At 45.5% G+C, this 19806-nt stretch overlaps 1 protein-coding gene across 3 annotated transcripts in view; it reads right to left on the bottom strand.

Moving 5' to 3' along the window:
• The window catches only part of ME3 (malic enzyme 3), a 203805-nt gene extending 185402 nt beyond the window's left edge, over positions 1-18403 (bottom strand). For 2 of the 3 annotated variants that reach the window (XM_019805894.2, XM_034666180.1), the window contains exons 1-2: positions 18203-18220; positions 17675-17872 (exon numbers count right to left, since the gene is read on the bottom strand). In XM_019805894.2, coding sequence (XP_019661453.2) covers positions 17675-17857 — 183 coding nt within the window. In that variant the 5' untranslated portion in view covers positions 17858-17872; positions 18203-18220. Of the gene's footprint in view, positions 1-17674; positions 17873-18202; positions 18221-18244 lie in introns of those variants that run through there. The other variant, XM_019805893.2, reaches the window with a different exon arrangement.
• Between the last annotated feature and the right edge of the window lie 1403 nt (positions 18404-19806).

The following is a 19806-nucleotide window of genomic DNA, read 5'->3' as shown; positions in this document are numbered from 1 at the left end:
CCTGCCTTGCTCTCCAGCCTCAATGCCCCCTGTCCTTCAGGATCACTGCACTTCTTCACACGCCATGCCATTTTGCCATATTTGCTTAGGACACCTTTCCCCCACCATGTCCACGCTGGGAATCCCTCTATATCTTTTAGATATTCACACTGACGCACCAAGAAAATTAGGCGAGAGGTCAGAGCAGATTTCCCTTTTTACTTTAGGGAACACAATATTATAATATAAGGATCAAAGGTCATCCACTTTAAGAAAGTTCACCCTTCTTTCTCCCCACCAAAGTAAAAATTACTTGGACATTATTAATAGCATATTTTTAATTCTTTTTTTAAAAAGGGTCTTATTTATTTATTTATTTATTTATTTATTTATTTATTGGAGAGAGAGAGAGAGCGAAAGACAGCAGGAGCAGGGAGGAGAGGGAGAAGCCAGCTCCCCACTGAGCAGGGAGCCCAATGTAGAGCTCGATCCCAGGACCCTGGGATCATGACCTGAGCCGAAGGCAGATGCCTAACCGATTTAGCCACCCAGGCGCCCCAATCGCATATTTTTAATGTACTATAAAACCTATTATACTGCATTACATTTATGAGGTTTTAAGTCTGAACCATTTCCCCAAGGGCAAGGATCATGACTGGTGCATCTCATTATTTGTGAAACCCAACACAGTGCCTGGAACACAAAAGGTGCTCCATAGATGTTTGTTTAATAAACCAGTGAGCAGTCTCAGAGGATCTGGATTGATCCCTTCATTACTGCCCTTCATTTTCTGAGAGACCATGGCAACTCACTTGGGCTCTCTGGGCCCCAATCTCCCCCCACAGAAAAAAAATGCCTGTCTCACAAGGTTTTTGTGGGGATCCAGTGAGACGACCCATCAGGAAGCACTTCATAAGCTCCAAAGGTAAAACACCAACTTTCTACTTCCTTCTTATTATGAGGTGTGCTGAGGAAGGATAGGAGGTATTGCAGTAAATGGGGGGGGGCAGCTGCATGGAGGGTGGGTGGCATGACAGGGGAAAATGCAGCATAGAGTCCTGGCGAAGCTGAAGGAGACAGACACAGGGTCCTGTCCCATCCATTCCACCTTCAAATTCCAATTCCAACCCAGCCACTTCTCTCCTCTACCCTGCCACCGTCCACGGGCCAGCCCCATCTTTTCTTGTTCCCATTGCTTCCGCAGCCCCTCCTGGTCCTCCTGCTTCTACTCTTGCCCTCCAACCTGCTCTCCACAGAGAGATCTTTCATTAACATAAATCCAGTCACATCACTTCCTTGCTTAGAACCATTTAAGAAAGTCCTGTTGTACCAGGAATGAAACTGGGCCCACAGACCTTGCATGCTCTGGCCGCCAAGTCCTCTCCACCCTGATTTTAGGCAACCCCCCACCCCTGCCCTTGCTTATCACACTCCCTCTGGAGTGCATGTTGTCCGAGCTCAGAACCTCCCAGGTCAAGCTGCTTGCTGCCTCCTGACTCTGTACATGCCGTTCCCTCTGCCCAAAACACTCTTACCCTGGTTTCCCCTCTGATTGCCTCCTCTTACATTAGGTACCTTTCCAAATATCACCTCCTTAAGAGGTCTTCCCTTCATTGAAGCCAACCCTCTGTTGTTTCCTCACACTGGACCCTGCTCATTTCCTCTCCACTACCAATAACCGCCTGTATACTTCTGTTCGTTGACTTGCTATCTTTCTCACTAGAGAGCTACAGGAAAAGTTTACCTTCTTCACAATTTTTTCTCTGCTTGGCAAGAATATATGTAAAGCATCTATAAGAGTACCTGGCAGGGTAAGCATTATGTAAGTGTTTATTATTATTATTTCTAATACTATCATTCTAGCAATTACGAGTTCCAGAGGCGGCAGCTGACTCGGTGTCCAGTTGACTGGTAGGAGGTCACAGAACACCAACAACAAGGAACAGCTGAGGATGCTCAAGGCCCTGCAGCCCAGGCTGGTTCCTGCAGGCAGGACGGTCCCTCTGCTCGGCAGGCCCTCCCTCCCAGTGCCTTCTGGCAGGCAGCCCTGCCCGCACCCATGCCATCATCTCCCACAGACACGGCCAGGCGGCTCCCAAGGCTTCCGAGATGTGAGGAGAAGCTGCTGCCAGCTCCTGGAGTGTGAGAACAGTGGAAATCTTTCAGCACTGATGGGCAGATTTCAAAGCTTGTTTCTAAAAATGGCTGTTAATAGGTTTTTTTCCACACCATCTATATCTGTGCCTGCTTTATCTGGTGGCAACAGCATTGCTATTCACTGTCCTGTGACCTGTAGAGATCTTACTAGTCAAAACAAATAATCATGGGGTGGAAAAGACCAAAAATAAAAGAGATAAGAAAGGAGAGCACGACGTGAGGGTAAGCTTTCTGTCACATGCTTTGTCTTCATGATGGTATTACTGCAGAGGAAAACACAAGACCTGAAATGAAGGTGGGAGTCGGGACAAGACTGTTCTTCAGAAATGGACACCCAAGGAGAGAAGCGGGAACAGTACCAGCAGGTGGTTAGGTTTGCAACATATGACGATGTTCCAGTAGTAAAGCATCTCCATTCTGTGGAGAGACTCGAAGGCCTGCCACGTAAGTCGACAAGGCTGATTCAGGCACTGTTTTAGCAGGGCAGGCAAAGTCAGCAGGTCTAAGGGACACAGACACCATCTAAGAAGGNTCTTCACAATTTTTTCTCTGCTTGGCAAGAATATATGTAAAGCATCTATAAGAGTACCTGGCAGGGTAAGCATTATGTAAGTGTTTATTATTATTATTTCTAATACTATCATTCTAGCAATTACGAGTTCCAGAGGCGGCAGCTGACTCGGTGTCCAGTTGACTGGTAGGAGGTCACAGAACACCAACAACAAGGAACAGCTGAGGATGCTCAAGGCCCTGCAGCCCAGGCTGGTTCCTGCAGGCAGGATGGTCCCTCTTCGACAGGCCCTCCCTCCCAGTGCCTTCTGGCAGGCAGCCCTGCCCGCACCCATGCCATCATCTCCCACAGACATGGCCAGGCGGCTCCCAAGGCTTCCGAGATGTGAGGAGAAGCTGCTGCCAGCTCCTGGAGTGTGAGAACAGTGGAAATCTTTCAGCACTGATGGGCAGATTTCAAAGCTTGTTTCTAAAAATGGCTGTTANCATTCTCTTGTCTTCCTGTCTTGATACCATAATCTCATGAGACTGAGAGTGCTATAGTGATAGATAGAAAGACAGAGTCATGATACGTAGACAGACTGGCAGATAAACAGATCAGCTAAATTTAGATTTGTTTTTCAGAGTCAGTTTTTAAAACCATGATTAGGATGTGCCAAAATGTTAGGAAAAAGTCCCAGGATTCCTGCAGGATATGACGGTGGCCACTCCCTTCAACCCTAGTTTCAACTGCCATTAAGTACCAGCTCTTCAAATGGCCCTTGAGTTTTCTGCTGCTACAGACATTTTTATTCACATTTCTTTCAGACAAATATCTAGAACACCCAGTTTAAGCTCCATCAAGTACAGAGAAATTATTGTGTCTCCACCCAACATGCCTCTTCCCTGACTCATTCCTCTGCCAAAATTGGAGGTATCCATGCCAACGGAAAATGGGTTTGGATCTCCCGATCTTCCCTTCTCCTCGGGGACTGGATGCTCTAAGAGGGCAGGTCCACAGCCTACAGTGTGATGTGTTGGGCTAGGAATGGAGCAGAAGATTCAGAGACATGGACTGTCTGAGAATTAACTGAGCACTTACAATGTGTTTGACATACATTATTTCATTTAATCATTAGAGCACCCTGTGAGGTGGTTTATTTTATTATCATCCCCATTCCCAGATGAGAAACTGAGGCTTGGAGAAATGAAGTGGCCTTCCCAAGGTCCCAAATCTAGTGAATGAGAGCTGGAGCTGGAACCTTGGGTGTTTCTGACTCTGAATCCCTAGATGGTAGCCTGTGTGCTCTGCTGCGTACCGCCTGGTCACAGGCCATGCCCCTGGGAGGCCACATGCAATCAATCTGAGCTATGTTCCTTCAATATCCAAAACCCTTTAACCTGCTGTTGGTTATAGCAGGCCTAAATCTAACGTCTTTGAAACAGTCTCAAGGACGAGAATAAATAATCTAGTTGTAAAGGTGTTGTTCTTTAGACGAGGTGCGTCTGACACAGAATCAGAGCAGGAAACTCTCTTAAAGCAATGGATTTCCAAAACTTCTATGACCAGAATAAAAGATTTCCCTTGGCTTTCAAAATCCTCCAAGTCCCATGGAGAATCTAAATATAATTTATATTGTCACCATCTTTTTAGAAGAGATAGCAGATGGGGTTGTATATTATCCATCTTCGCCTTAGTGGTTTCTGATCTGTCCGGGAGGGAGGGGGAAAGGGATTCATGTAACCAATTGTTATTGAGGGTACACTGCGAAGAAGCCATTGTGGCTGGCCATGTGATGCTTCAGACGTGGTCCTGGCTCTGAAGATGACATCAAGATGGGGACAATCATGCATACTATGAATGTACACTGAGACCAAACGTGGAACAGAGTCATGACTACCTAAGCTAAATGCCAAAGGAGTGGAAAGAATGAAGGAGTCACTTCCATGTGGCTCATCAAGGAAGGCGGTGTGGCAGAGGTGGCCCCGGAGAGCACAAGTACCTATGCGCCTCCCATTACACGGACCTCCTGAATGGAACTTCCTGCCCACTAACTGGTTCCACCATCACCCCTCTTACACTATAGGCTCCTTGAAAGCCAAAGAAGTGTTGTATTCACCACTGGGTTTCCACTGCCCTAAAAAGAACAGATACAGAGCAAATGTTGATTGAATAAATTTGATAAACAAACGAGTCCTGGGAGAATCACACACACTTAAAGGGTGTAGAGAAGGCATCCAGTGATCCTTAAAGTTCTCTCCAACACCCAGAGNNNNCATTCTCTTGTCTTCCTGTCTTGATACCATAATCTCATGAGACTGAGAGTGCTATAGTGATAGATAGAAAGACAGAGTCATGATACGTAGACAGACTGGCAGATAAACAGATCAGCTAAATTTAGATTTGTTTTTCAGAGTCAGTTTTTAAAACCATGATTAGGATGTGCCAAAATGTTAGGAAAAAGTCCCAGGATTCCTGCAGGATATGACGGTGGCCACTCCCTTCAACCCTAGTTTCAACTGCCATTAAGTACCAGCTCTTCAAATGGCCCTTGAGTTTTCTGCTGCTACAGACATTTTTATTCACATTTCTTTCAGACAAACATCTAGAACACCCAGTTTAAGCTCCATCAAGTACAGAGAAATTATTGTGTCTCCACCCAACATGCCTCTTCCCTGACTCATTTCTCTGCCAAAATTGGAGGTATCCATGCCAACGGAAAATGGGTTTGGATCTCCCGATCTTCCCTTCTCCTTGGGGACTGGAAGCTCTAAGAGGGCAGGTCCACAGCCTACAGTGTGATGTGTTGGGCTAGGAATGGAGCAGAAGATTCAGAGACATGGACTGTCTGAGAATTAACTGAGCACTTACAATGTGTTTGACATACATTATTTCATTTAATCATTAGAGCACCCTGTGAGGTGGTTTATTTTATTATCATCCCCATTCCCAGATGAGAAACTGAGGCTTGGAGAAATGAAGTGGCCTTCCCAAGGTCCCAAATCTAGTGAATGAGAGCTGGAGCTGGAACCTTGGGTGTTTCTGACTCTGAATCCCTAGATGGTAGCCTGTGTGCTCTGCTGCGTACCGCCTGGTCACAGGCCATGCCCCTGGGAGGCCACATGCAATCAATCTGAGCTATATTCCTTCAATCTCCAAAACCCTTTAACCTGCTGTTGGTTATAGCAGGCCTAAATCTAACGTCTTTGAAACAGTCTCAAGGACGAGAATAAATAATCTAGTTGTAAAGGTGTTGTTCTTTAGACGAGGTGCGTCTGACACAGAATCAGAGCAGGAAACTCTCTTAAAGCAATGGATTTCCAAAACTTCTATGACCAGAATAAAAGATTTCCCTTGGCTTTCAAAATCCTCCAAGTCCCATGGAGAATCTAAATATAATTTATATTGTCACCATCTTTTTAGAAGAGATAGCAGATGGGGTTGTATATTATCCATCTTCGCCTTAGTGGTTTCTGATCTGTCCGGGAGGGAGGGGGAAAGGGATTCATGTAACCAATTGTTATTGAGGGTACACTGCGAAGAAGCCATTGTGGCTGGCCATGTGATGCTTCAGACGTGGTCCTGGCTCTGAAGATGACATCAAGATGGGGACAATCATGCATACTATGAATGTACACTGAGACCAAACGTGGAACAGAGTCATGACTACCTAAGCTAAATGCCAAAGGAGTGGAAAGAATGAAGGAGTCACTTCCATGTGGCTCATCAAGGAAGGCGGTGTGGCAGAGGTGGCCCCGGAGAGCACAAGTACCTATGCGCCTCCCATTACACGGACCTCCTGAATGGAACTTCCTGCCCACTAACTGGTTCCACCATCACCCCTCTTACACTATAGGCTCCTTGAAAGCCAAAGAAGTGTTGTATTCACCACTGGGTTTCCACTGCCCTAAAAAGAACAGATACAGAGCAAATGTTGATTGAATAAATTTGATNCATTCTCTTGTCTTCCTGTCTTGATACCATAATCTCATGAGACTGAGAGTGCTATAGTGATAGATAGAAAGACAGAGTCATGATACGTAGACAGACTGGCAGATAAACAGATCAGCTAAATTTAGATTTGTTTTTCAGAGTCAGTTTTTAAAACCATGATTAGGATGTGCCAAAATGTTAGGAAAAAGTCCCAGGATTCCTGCAGGATATGACGGTGGCCACTCCCTTCAACCCTAGTTTCAACTGCCATTAAGTACCAGCTCTTCAAATGGCCCTTGAGTTTTCTGCTGCTACAGACATTTTTATTCACATTTCTTTCAGACAAACATCTAGAACACCCAGTTTAAGCTCCATCAAGTACAGAGAAATTATTGTGTCTCCACCCAACATGCCTCTTCCCTGACTCATTTCTCTGCCAAAATTGGAGGTATCCATGCCAACGGAAAATGGGTTTGGATCTCCCGATCTTCCCTTCTCCTTGGGGACTGGAAGCTCTAAGAGGGCAGGTCCACAGCCTACAGTGTGATGTGTTGGGCTAGGAATGGAGCAGAAGATTCAGAGACATGGACTGTCTGAGAATTAACTGAGCACTTACAATGTGTTTGACATACATTATTTCATTTAATCATTAGAGCACCCTGTGAGGTGGTTTATTTTATTATCATCCCCATTCCCAGATGAGAAACTGAGGCTTGGAGAAATGAAGTGGCCTTCCCAAGGTCCCAAATCTAGTGAATGAGAGCTGGAGCTGGAACCTTGGGTGTTTCTGACTCTGAATCCCTAGATGGTAGCCTGTGTGCTCTGCTGCGTACCGCCTGGTCACAGGCCATGCCCCTGGGAGGCCACATGCAATCAATCTGAGCTATATTCCTTCAATCTCCAAAACCCTTTAACCTGCTGTTGGTTATAGCAGGCCTAAATCTAACGTCTTTGAAACAGTCTCAAGGACGAGAATAAATAATCTAGTTGTAAAGGTGTTGTTCTTTAGACGAGGTGCGTCTGACACAGAATCAGAGCAGGAAACTCTCTTAAAGCAATGGATTTCCAAAACTTCTATGACCAGAATAAAAGATTTCCCTTGGCTTTCAAAATCCTCCAAGTCCCATGGAGAATCTAAATATAATTTATATTGTCACCATCTTTTTAGAAGAGATAGCAGATGGGGTTGTATATTATCCATCTTCACCTAAGTGGTTTCTGATCTGTCCGGGAGGGAGGGGGAAAGGGATTCATGTAACCAATTGTTATTGAGGGTACGCTACANCCCTTGGCTTTCAAAATCCTCCAAGTCCCATGGAGAATCTAAATATAATTTATATTGTCACCATCTTTTTAGAAGAGATAGCAGATGGGGTTGTATATTATCCATCTTCACCTAAGTGGTTTCTGATCTGTCCGGGAGGGAGGGGGAAAGGGATTCATGTAACCAATTGTTATTGAGGGTACGCTACAAAGAAGCCATTGTGGCTGGCCATGTGATGCTTCAGACGTGGTCCTGGCTCTGAAGATGACATCAAGATGGGGACAATCATGCATACTATGAATGTACACTGAGACCAAACGTGGAACAGAGTCATGACTACCTAAGCTAAATGCCAAAGGAGTGGAAAGAATGAAGGAGTCACTTCCATGTGGCTCATCAAGGAAGGCGGTGTGGCAGAGGTGGCCCCGGAGAGCACAAGTACCTATGCGCCTCCCATTACACGGACCTCCTGAATGGAACTTCCTGCCCACTAACTGGTTCCACCATCACCCCTCTTACACTATAGGCTCCTTGAAAGCCAAAGAAGTGTTGTATTCACCACTGGGTTTCCACTGCCCTAAAAAGAACAGATACAGAGCAAATGTTGATTGAATAAATTTGATAAACAAACGAGTCCTGGGAGAATCACACACACTTAAAGGGTGTAGAGAAGGCATCCAGTGATCCTTAAAGTTCTCTCCAACACCCAGAGTCTGATCTAACAGAGCCAGTGGAAGTGCTAACAGTCTGTCAGAGGCCCACGACAGGGAATGGCCCAGAGCATCAGACTCCACGCGCCAGTCTCAAGCAAGAGGGCATGTGCACCCCAGAAGTGGCTGTTCATCATAGTGGGGGAGGATGTGGACCTACAACCAGATGGCCTAGGTTCAAGATCCAACTCTGCCACAATGACCTTGAGCGAGTTAGCTAACCAACCAACCACTTTGTGCCTCAGTTTCCTCATCTGTAATATAACAGTGTACGTCACAACATCGTGGTATTATATGAAATGAGTTACTGCATAGAAACTGCTTAGAACCATTCTGGCACACTATAGGTCCAAAAAAAATGCTAGTTGATATCATTATTACTTGAATTCCCTCCACAAGGCATTTGCTAGGGAAGGAAATTCGGTATGGTAGGAATCTGGCTTGGAAAACTCACCACCTCGTTCAGAAACCAGAGAAAGGGGGAATGGAGACAATCTGTGAGTGAAGACCCAGCTCCATTTTAGATGTGAAGGCACTTTCTCCTTTCTCCTCCTTTCTCCTATTGGGAGAGTCATGGGACTCCTCAGTAACTCAGGAGGGATTCGAACTCATGTAGACAGTAGCTCCCTCCTTCTGTTTTCTGAGAGAGCAAAGCAAAACAAAACAAAGGAACTAGCGGAGTCTGCCCCCTCCAGCGTCCACACCTCAGGGGAGGATGCTTCAGGATGAGTTGTGCTATGGGCATCATGTAGCTCTGCTGCCCAACAATGGCACAGAATCCAGACAAAATGCTTTAAAACAATAATATTCTCAAGTTGTGAAGCATTCAATTCAATTCTATAGTCCCTCCAGCTTTCAACAAAACTTTTAAAAGCAAACGCAGCTTTGATTTTCTCTTTTTCAAGTTCCTCAAAGCTGACAGTCTTTCCATCAAAAAATCCCTCTCCTCAAATGACTGGGTACATTTTACTCTTTACTGTGTCCTTTTGGTTGGAACTGTGTTGTAAGCAGGCTGCCAGGCAACCATTTGGGTACAGAATGAATGCATGCTTTTAACCGCTGACCTCAGCACCCCAACAGGAGGGTATCCCTCAGATTTTCATCGCACCGTCATAGAGCATCCTTTGTGCTCTGCATCAGAGAGGCAGTCGGACACCACCCCAAAGGATTTCCCAATGTACTTCTACACATCAAAGTGAAGGTCTGGAAGCGGACTATAGTCCATGTCTTCACAAGCAAAAGTGCTGCACATTAGTGATCCCTTTGCAAGGCCCATATGAATGAAAGGCCTTTTTCTCCCCTCTCACTGCAAAACTGGCATTTGGAAAGAACAGGGTAGAAGATAAAAGAAACCTTTGGTAGAAATGACAAAAATGCAAAGTAAAATAAAGCCATAACCTCAGAGCTTACAACAGTCCAAGAGGACCAAGACAGGCTGGAAATGGGGAGAGTGGGGATAAGCGTGAAAAAAGTATCCACAGACACTTCACCTTGACAGCCCAGAGTTAGATTGGCTTAGATGGCAGCTGGCCCAAGTCTGAGACAGGCAACATATATTTCTGTAGGGGATATGTCCTCCAGTGTCACTATTTCCATGATCTAGATTGTGCTGTTTACAATCATTTTTAGAACAGGTGGCAAGGTTCCTGTGTTAAATTTTATTACATGAAAATAAACATACTGCCTTTAGAAGATAACTAATGGTATGCAGGCAAACCTTGAAATAAGATTATTTTATGGAGTTTCCACCGAATACAAATGTCACCCATGTGAGACACGTGAACTTCCAAAAGTTGGTCTGAATGTTATTTACTTGGCCCTGGTGATCTACAATCCAGATAGAGGTGATCCTAGGAATATCAGCACTGCATAGGGGGGCCCTGGGGGAGGAGAGGCACCGGGGTGAAAGACGGGGGCTTTAGTGAAAAGGGAGGTGAAAGGAAAGGATGAGAGGAATGAGTCTTGGCAGCGTGTCTCTGAATGACTCACTCATCCAGTAACTGTTTACTGAGGGCCAAATATGGGCCAGGCACTGTTCTGAGTACCTTGGATACATCAATGAACAAATAAGACAAAAACGCTTGCCCAAACGGAGCTTACATTAGAGTGGGGAAACACAAACAATAAACAAGAGATATATTCACTAAGGTAATTAAATAATACATTAGGAAGTATCAGGTACCGGTGGGGGGGGGAGTAGACCCCATTAAGGAGGACCAAGAAAACTGCAGGACATTCACAAGTGCATCTGGTGGGTTGAAGTGGGTCTCACTGAGAAAGGCGGAAGCCTTGAAGAAGGTGAAGGAGTTAACCATGTGGCTATCGAGGGGACGTGTGTCCAAGGAAGGGGGAACAGCCAGTGCAAAGACTTGCGGCAGGAGCATGCTTAGAGTGTGTGAGGAACAGCGAGGAGGCCAGCTGGTTTGGGCAGTGAGTGAGGCTAAGCAGTAGCAAAGACAAGGTGGGGGGGTGTCAAATCAGGCAAGGTATTCTGAGGACTCTGACTTTGTGGGGTTTGAGCAGAAGGGTGACAAGGTCAAACAGTTTTAAAAGGATCATGCTGGCTATTGTGTGCAGAATAAACACAAGGAGCTCAGGGGGCAGCAAGGCAGCAGCAGCCAGGAGGCCCCTGCAGTTACCCAGCCAAGAAATGTTGGTGGCTTAGGTCAGGGTGGGACCTATAGTGAGCAGGGGTTGATTCCAGACCTAGTCTAAAAACAGAGTGACAGAACTATTTGGGGGACTGGATATGGGGTCTGAAGGAAAGAGAGTGGTTAAGGATGTGTGCCAGGTTTTAGCATCCCAAGATGTGGTTATGAGAATCGAAAGGAAGATGATGGGAAGGTGGTAGACCAAAGAGGAGGCTCCTGCAAAATTTAGATGTGAGATGTTGAAGGAGTGAACAGGGCTGGTAGTAATAGGGATGTAGAGAAAAGGATGGATTTTAAAGTTTGGGGTAAAATTGACAGTAAAAACTTTAAAATTTCATAGAAGCATTTTGTGGCAGATTCCCCAATATCTAGTCTCTCTTTCCTTAATGGTGTAGGAATTTAGCTGCACATATGGATTCCTGGCTAAAGATTACATTTCCCAGGTTCTCTCACAGCTAGCTGTAGCCTGTGACCAAGGCCTGGTCAGTTGACCATGAGTGGAAATGATATCTGCAATGTTCAGATTGTGCCCTCAAAAGGCATTTCCCTTACCTCTGACTTCTGCGTGGAATTGGCGGCAGAGGGTAGGGCCTCTTAGACCATGAAACATAAGATGCACATTGAGGATGGAAAGCAACAATGTCAAGCCACACACTGACCTGGAATTGTCTACCCAGACTTGTTGATAAGAAAGAAACACACTTCTGTCTTGTTTAAGCCTCCATACTGGGGTTTGCTTCCTTACAGCTGCCTAAACTTTAGCCAAACTAATACAAGTTCTGTTAGCCATTCCAAGCACAAAGCCCTAACTCCAAATGCTATCAATCCCATGAAGCCAGAACAGTAGTCAACAAGGTAGGATTTAATTCCAACCTGCCTCTGCTTGTTTGTTGTTAAAATATTGGAACAATATTTGAGCTTCAGTGCCTTGAGTCACTGTACAAGAGGCTCCAGTGTCGAGTGAACTGATGCTTAAAGAAGATAGTGCTGACTTAGTAACCCACTGGTTCTCTGTTAGTCAGGGGTCCCAGTTCAACACCCTGTCCGAAACAGAGGTCTCAAGAAGACCCATTATGCTGTCTGCTTTGGGGACAGAAAACAGCATCACCAAAAAACTTCTAGATCCCTGTACCACCCAGCCACCATCTCCTGATTGATCGACAAGCCAAGTGTGGGACAGACGCCTCTCATGCAAAGGAGGCAAGATCAAGTTCTAAGCCAGCACCAAATAAAAACACATACTTTAACCAAAGTCAAGTCCTTGCTGTGTGAGAATCTAATGACTCACCACTGCACACAGAAGAGATGGAGCTGAAACTCTTGCCACCTCAGAAGTGCAGCCAATGCTGCAGTGCTGGCCACTGGAGCTTTACTTATTCAGTAACCTCCAGCCACCAGGTCCGTGTAGGAAGGTGGTCATCTACGGGGCCCTGCAGCTCTGAGGCCCCACTGCATGAAATGCACTTGTGCGTGATCACAGTGATCTAAGTACCGTTCTTACTCATTCTTTCCTTGACTATCAAGCTCAAGAGAAAAAAACTGCAGAGAAGCAGGAAAAGGAGTGGTGGAAGGCAAAAATCATTGTTGGCATGTGGGTCAAAGAAGAAGAATGCACTCCGAGAAATAACAGACTCCTTCAGTGAAATGCCCTTAAGTCTGGGGAGATAAGGGCCAAGTTAGTATATTTCCTCCAAACAGGCCATAGGTAGGCATTTTTCTAGACAATGAGAGCATCAGGCTAACTGTAAAGTAGTGGCACTAAGATTAATAAAGTTGAGAGCGAAGGGGTCATGACTTGATTGAGGTCATTTAAAGAGCAAATATTCATTGAACATCTCAAGTCAGACATAGAGAATATCATGTATCAAAACCAAGTCTGTCTGAATGGTGTCCAGGGTCCAGTGAGGAAGACACCCCAACCAGCCCTTATAACAGGGTGCTCAGGGCCAAAGGGAAACACACACAGAGCAATAAGATAAATGGGGGGGGGACTCAAATCTTGTTTCAGGAGTAGGGAACAGGACAGCCCTTCCCAAGAGAGGTTACAGGTATTTGAGGCCAGAAATGTTTTGAAGGCCCATTTGCTACCTGAATAGAATGGGGATGATACTTGCCTACGAAGATGAAATGGAGTTAATCGTTGCCTATTTAATGTAAGTAAAATATGGCTGATATCTTGTAATACATAATCAAAGATCTGCTCTCTTGCCACAGTCAACATGGATAATAGAAGAGGTCCTATGTAAATCTGAGAAGAAAGGTAATAGTGGAAAAGGAAATAGAAATTGGTGTACTGGTGCATTTGCACGACTTAGAAAACGCAGACTCCTGCAGAGAACGCGGAATCATCTAGTTACAATTCCCAGATGTAAATGGGAAATGTCATCGCTGTTCACTGGCCTCAAAATCAGGAGGCCAGCTGCTTCTGCCCAGCTCTGCAACCCATGACAGTCTCTGTGGGGTTACTTCTCAGTCTGTTCCTTCCTCAAACTGAGATGTTAAATGAGATTGATTTTCAAAAGCTTTTTTTTTTTAACAAAAATCCACAGTGAAAATTGGCATTTCACATGGTGACTTAATACTTTTATTAAGTTTAATGCATTTGCTGTTTTTAAATTCTATTCTAACCCATTTTTTTTAATTAAAATGCTGGTTAGATCCACTAAGCTAAGTTCATGTCCCACAATTTGTGACCCGTAATCTGAAAACTTCCAGACTAGGTCTTCTCTAAGGATCCCTCTGGCCCCAGCTCTGCGAAGTGTCCGCATAATCATCTGGTATTTCACTTACAGTTTTCAAAATGATTTCATAGGCACCTCCCATGATCCTTACAGAAGTGGTGTGACATGGGCAGAGGGGCCTCTGAGCTCATCACAGATCACACAGTGAGATTATGACAGAGTTGGAACCAGACCCAGTCATTATAGAACAGTAGTGATGCTTGGCTTGTTCAGCAGCTCCTCTTCTCCCAGAAAATGCCACCTCCCAACAACGCTCTGACCTCAAGCTTCTTAAATACCTCTCCTGAGCTATCTAAAGTGGGATACCCAGATGTCCATCGACAGGTGAATGGATAAAGAAGACACACTGGAATATTACTCAGCCATCAAAAAGAATGAAATCTTGCCATTTGCAATGACGTGGATGTAACTAGAGAGTATTATGCTAAGCCAAATAAGTCAGTTAGAGAAAGGCCAATACCATATGATTTCATTCATACATGGAATTTAAGAAACAAAACAGATGAACATAGGGGAAGGGAAGACAAAATAAAATAAGATAAAAACAGAGAGGGAGGCAAACCATGAGACTCTTAACTCTAGGGAACAAACTGAGGGTTGGTTGCTGGAGGGGAGGTGGGTGGGTAACTGGGTGAAGGGCATTAAGGAGGGCACCTGATGTAATGAGCACTGGGTGTTATATGCAACTGATGAATCACTAAATTCTACCCCTGAAACTAATCATATAGTATATGCTAAATACATTTAATTTTAATTAAAAAAATTTTTTAAAAACATGTAACAGAAGAATACGCATAAAGTGGGATGCAAACCTAGTGAACACATTCCCTATGCTATCCTTTACACCCCCACGACTTATTTATTTTATAACTGGAAATTTGCACCTCTTAATCTCCTTCACCTATTTCACCTATCCCCCCACCTCTCTCTCCTCTGGCAACAACCACACCTGAAACTAATATATTGTATGTCAACTATACGTCAATTAAAAAAATAAGGGTGTTATACGCAAGTAATGAATCATGGAACTTTACATCAAAAACTAGGGATGTACTGTATGGTGACTAACATAATATATAAAAAATATTATTATAAAAAATAAGGTTTAAAATTAAAAAGAATCTAGTAAACACATTCCAAGAATGTAATGCTGATGTTCTTGTTCATGGCCTTGCTAGATCCTTCAGGAACTACCCTATGCTAGCCACAAATACATGAAACTCAGCCCTTGCCCTGGAGGAACTCACAGTGTAGCAGAAAATAATCCACCCACAGACCCGCCCTCTAAGTGCAGTTCCCTTCCAAGCTGCCGTTCTCTTATTTTCTCAGTGATAACCTCAGTTGTTCTGTTTAACTCAGCAAGTCTCCCCAGGTGGCTGATGGAAAGAGCCAAGCTTCAAGCCTTCCCTGGAGACACTCTCGGAGTGCTGGAGGTCAGTGGGCCAGCAAGAGGGGGACGCTCCAGAGGGAAGTGAAGGGTGTCCTCAGCAGCTCCCTGCACTGCTGATCCCTCCACTGCTCTGCTCCTGCCCTTCCCAGGGGTGAACGGGAATGCCATCAGGCTCCCTCTGCATCACCCCAGATACCCGCCTCACCCCAGACCAGCATCAACTGACTTCAGGGACATACAAAAAATCTTGAACATTACGAAAGGGTCAGGTCCCCTAGATTTACAGACAACATCCCATTTATACTATTTAGGAGGAAAAAAATTATATCAGAGACAAGGGAAGAGTGTTTTAAGGAGCCATAAACTTAGGGCTATAAAAGAAGACATTCCTTTTTTTTTTTTTTTTTTTTTTTTTAGCTAGTTCTAAAGCAGTTAAGTGCTGATTGATAATATGCCAGTACTTCTTTTTTTTTATTTTTAATGATTTTTTTTATTATATTATGTTGGTCACCATACAGTACATCCCCGGATTCCAATGCAAAGTTCGATGCTTCATTAGTTGCGCATAACACCCAGTGCACTTCTAAGGCAAGCATTGTCAAAACGTCTGGAGTCTATAGTGGGAATTTATTGTTTTGCTTTCCAGCACCAATGCTTCTTTGTCTGATGACAGGACACAGACCTGCTGTGGAGAAAATACATCCCCTTACTCTAAACCAATTGGAGTGGTCCTACCTTAAACTTTATCTTTAATTTCAGGGGTGAGCCCTGACTGGCTTAAGTTACAGTAATTGGTTTGAGAATAGGAAGGGAATTCAATCAGACTTGATGAGGCATCCTCCCCTCCCAAAGAAAGTGTCTTTCTATCCTTGCACAGGGTCATGTGAGAAAAGGAGATAGGAGATAATGCCAGCATTGAGGTGAAAGACTCCACTGGCTGGAGCCTGAGGATGCAGCTGCCATTGCAGAAGCAGAACAGAGAGCCAGGGAGAACATGCATCCTTAGAGATGCCATCTGGACTGCTGGGTCAAGCCTTGCCTGCAGCCCTTCCTCTAGATATTTAGTTAAAGAAGGCTTTTGTTTGCTTAAGCCAATTTGAGTTGAGTTTTCTAACATTTGCTACCAAAGCAACTACAATTCATAAGACACCTGAAGTATCCCAAAATAGTAATACACAAGGACTTAAAGTCTCTTTTGGGGGGAGCAAGGAGTAGAGCGATAAGCAGAGGTTGAAAGATTTTTTTTTCCTTAGCTTCTTCTATTACTTCTGTAGGAAATAATCCCAACACTTAGCATCTGTATAACTGTTCCTATTTCTCAAAAACACCTTTCCCACATGTATTTCCTCACTTGAATTTCATAATCCTGAGTCAAAGAAATTATTAAAAAATTTTTATTTTATAGTAATTACCTATTTATCAAGCACTCTATATAGTTTAAAATATTATTCCTAATTCATTTAATTGTCACAATAACCAGATGAGGTAGGAATGGTGGTTCTGTCATAATATCCATTTTAGGCAGGAGAAAGTTGAACTTGAATATCTACCTGAAAGTAGATATTAAATGAGATGTCCAAGTTAATTTGAGAAGGTGTTGGGAGACAGGCCTTACATCCAGGTCTCTTGTTTCCAGGGTTTTAACTCCAGTAATACTGAACTCTACTCCCAGAATCTTAAGCACCACGTTCTCGATTCCAATAGCAGGGCCAGAACTAACTAGCTGGTGACCTTGAGCTAGTTCCCTTTGTTTTGTTTTCTCATCTGTAAAAGGAGAGGTTTGAATTAGGATCTCTGATGCCCCATCAAGGGCTAAAAGTTCTGTAATTCTAGCCTTTCTCCCCCCCACCCAGCTCTCAAAATAATCTTTATCTCAGAATAATAATTAAAACCTTAGCTGACATTTGTTCTCACTGGGTGTCAGGTACTGTGCTAAGAACTCTGCCTCCATTTTCTCTTTAAATCTCGCAACACGCCGGGGACAACTGTCTCTCATTTACAAATAAGAAAACGTGGACTTGACAGAGGTTAAATGAACTACCCACGACCAACAGAATTAGTAAGCCTCAGAGGGAGCTCTGACCACAGGTCGGACTGGCCAAGAGGACCTTAACCCAGTCTTTGTTGTTCTTATGGAAGAAATAAGGCCCCCTGCATTACTGGTCACCTCTTTCCACGCAGAAGGCGGGGGGAGGGGGAAAAAAAGCCAAACCGACTTACATCAAGCCTCTGCAAGGCAAAAATGGAAAACCGCTGGAAGGGCGCCTGGGAGGATCCAGCCCAGGCCCAGGGGGCGGGGCGCCCCTCCCGCCAGCCACAGGATAGCGGCTTGGGCCACCCTACCCTCCGGGACCGTTACCTTGTTGAGATGTGGGTTCCTGGTGACATCGTATCCGCGCTTCTTCAGGGGCACGGGGCGAGCCGGGCCGGATTTGGAGTGGCAGCCTCGGGCGGGCGCGGACGGTTTCCAGTGTGGGACGCCGCCGCAGGCCTGGCCCCGCAGGAGCGCCAGTCGCGCGCCCGTGCCCAGCGCGGCGCCCATGGTCCTTGCGCAGACCTGGCACCGGGGAGAAACCAAGGTCAGGGGCGCCTGACGGCCAACCAGGAGCCACGCGCGCCGCAGGGCACCGAGTCTGAGCCGGGGACGCGTCTTCGGGGAGAGGGCAGGGGGTCCTAAAGGTGAAAAGCACCAGTTCCCCGCCCCTCCTTGGCGGCCACCTGCGCGGCTCTCCCGGCTAGCCTGCGGTGCGCAGGCCTAGCCAAGCCCCCGGCAAAGCGAAAGCAAGCCCAGGAAGCAGATCCGGTGCGGGTGACCGCCCGCGCCACCCCCGCTCCCATTCCTGCGAGGAAGAGGCAACTGCGTGGCCAAGGGCCCCGAGCCTCCAACCTCGCTCCGTGGCTCGCCTCGATGCCTCCTTCCCCAGCCCACCTGTGCTGCGCCCAGAGCTGATGTCGCAGGCGGGGCGAGGCGCTGCGGACCGATGTTCCCCTCCTGCCAATGGCTGCACCGCACCCGCGGCCGCAAGAGCGCAGGGCTTATGCGTTCTGCAAAGAGAGGTCCCCAAACCTTTGTTCGCAGTGCGGGACTTCCCCTGAGGACGCGCGTGGAGCGCCTCATAACCGTGTGCACGTGCCTCCCCAGTGACAAAATGAAGCTCAGAAGGCCTCCTGAGCGTCTCCGTCCTGACAAGCTGAACGCACAGAGGCTGTTAGCATTTAGGGAGTAGCATGCCCTCTACTCACTCACCTTTGCAGGAAGGCCCTAGCTTTGGGATTCAAAGTTGAAATCCTCAGACACCCAGTGCTCACTCTTGCTTTGCACTGCACGGCACAATAGCCATTAGCCACATGTGGCTCTATAAATTAAAATAAATTAATTCAAATGGGATAAAATTTAAAAATCCAGTTCCTCAGTCACACCTAGCCTCATTTCACGTGCTCAAGAGTCAGTGGCATATAGCAGCTTGGGATTGGATAGCACAGATATGGAACATTTGTATCTTTGCAGGAAATTCTGTGGGACATCACTGATACAGGGTCCACAGTTACCAAAAGGGCTCCTGGGCACCCTGTGGAGCTGGTCATGGATTGCTGTGGACAGACAGGGACCTGAGGTCCATCTAGTCCTGAATTTAACTTTACACTTTACCCACATAGTAGCTAGGAGATTCCTTTTAAAGCAAACATTTCATTGTGTGCAGAATAAAATCCAAACTCTTTTTGATGTCTATGGGTTATCCCACAGCCTGGCTTCTGCCAACTACTTCAGGTTCATTCTGTTTCACTCTCCCTCTCACTGCACTGCAGCCACACTGCTCCTTCCTGTATTTCCACCCCGTCCAATTCCTTCCCACCTCAGGGCCTTTGTACTTGCCATCACCTCTACTTACAGAGCTCGTTGTCTCTGGTCTCCACCAAGTTGTCAACTTAAGGCTTTTTTTCCACTTCATCCAATGTCAGCCAGTGAAGGGTTTTTCCCTTCACAGAACTTGCCACAGCCAGTAATTAGCTCATTTCTCTAATTGTTTATTGTCTGTCTCTACCTAGAATGTAAGCTTCATATGGAAAGGCTCTTTGCCTGTAAACGCCTACCTTCACTTCTCAGCTCAGGGTGTGGTACAAAATGGCACAATAAATAGTTGGGTGAGTGAAGGAAAGCTACAACCATTTTCGTAAAGATTGTACTGGAAAGAAGACAGAAGGAGATTCTTCCTGAGGGAGAGGAGAGGATCCTGAGTCTAGGCAGGGGCAAGCACAGACACAGTGAACTCTTGAACTGCACATTTATATAAGCCCATACATGATTTTTTTCTCTTTTAAAAAAACCAGTTTGAGTGAGATTTTTGGTTGCTTGCAACCAAGAGCATTAACTGATACTTTCCTCTCGATACTGTTTTTATATTTGCACATCTTCCCACCAATTAACAAATATCTTGAGGGGGGAGATTGTGTGTCTGGGTGTATTTCCGTCTTTGGTTCCTGACACATAGC

This window comes from Ailuropoda melanoleuca, chromosome 8 (assembly GCF_002007445.2).
Source record: "Ailuropoda melanoleuca isolate Jingjing chromosome 8, ASM200744v2, whole genome shotgun sequence".
In the NCBI taxonomy this organism is placed as follows: Eukaryota; Metazoa; Chordata; class Mammalia; order Carnivora; family Ursidae; genus Ailuropoda; species Ailuropoda melanoleuca.
Note: the sequence above shows the minus strand (reverse complement) of the source record. Positions and strands in the feature narration are given on the sequence as shown.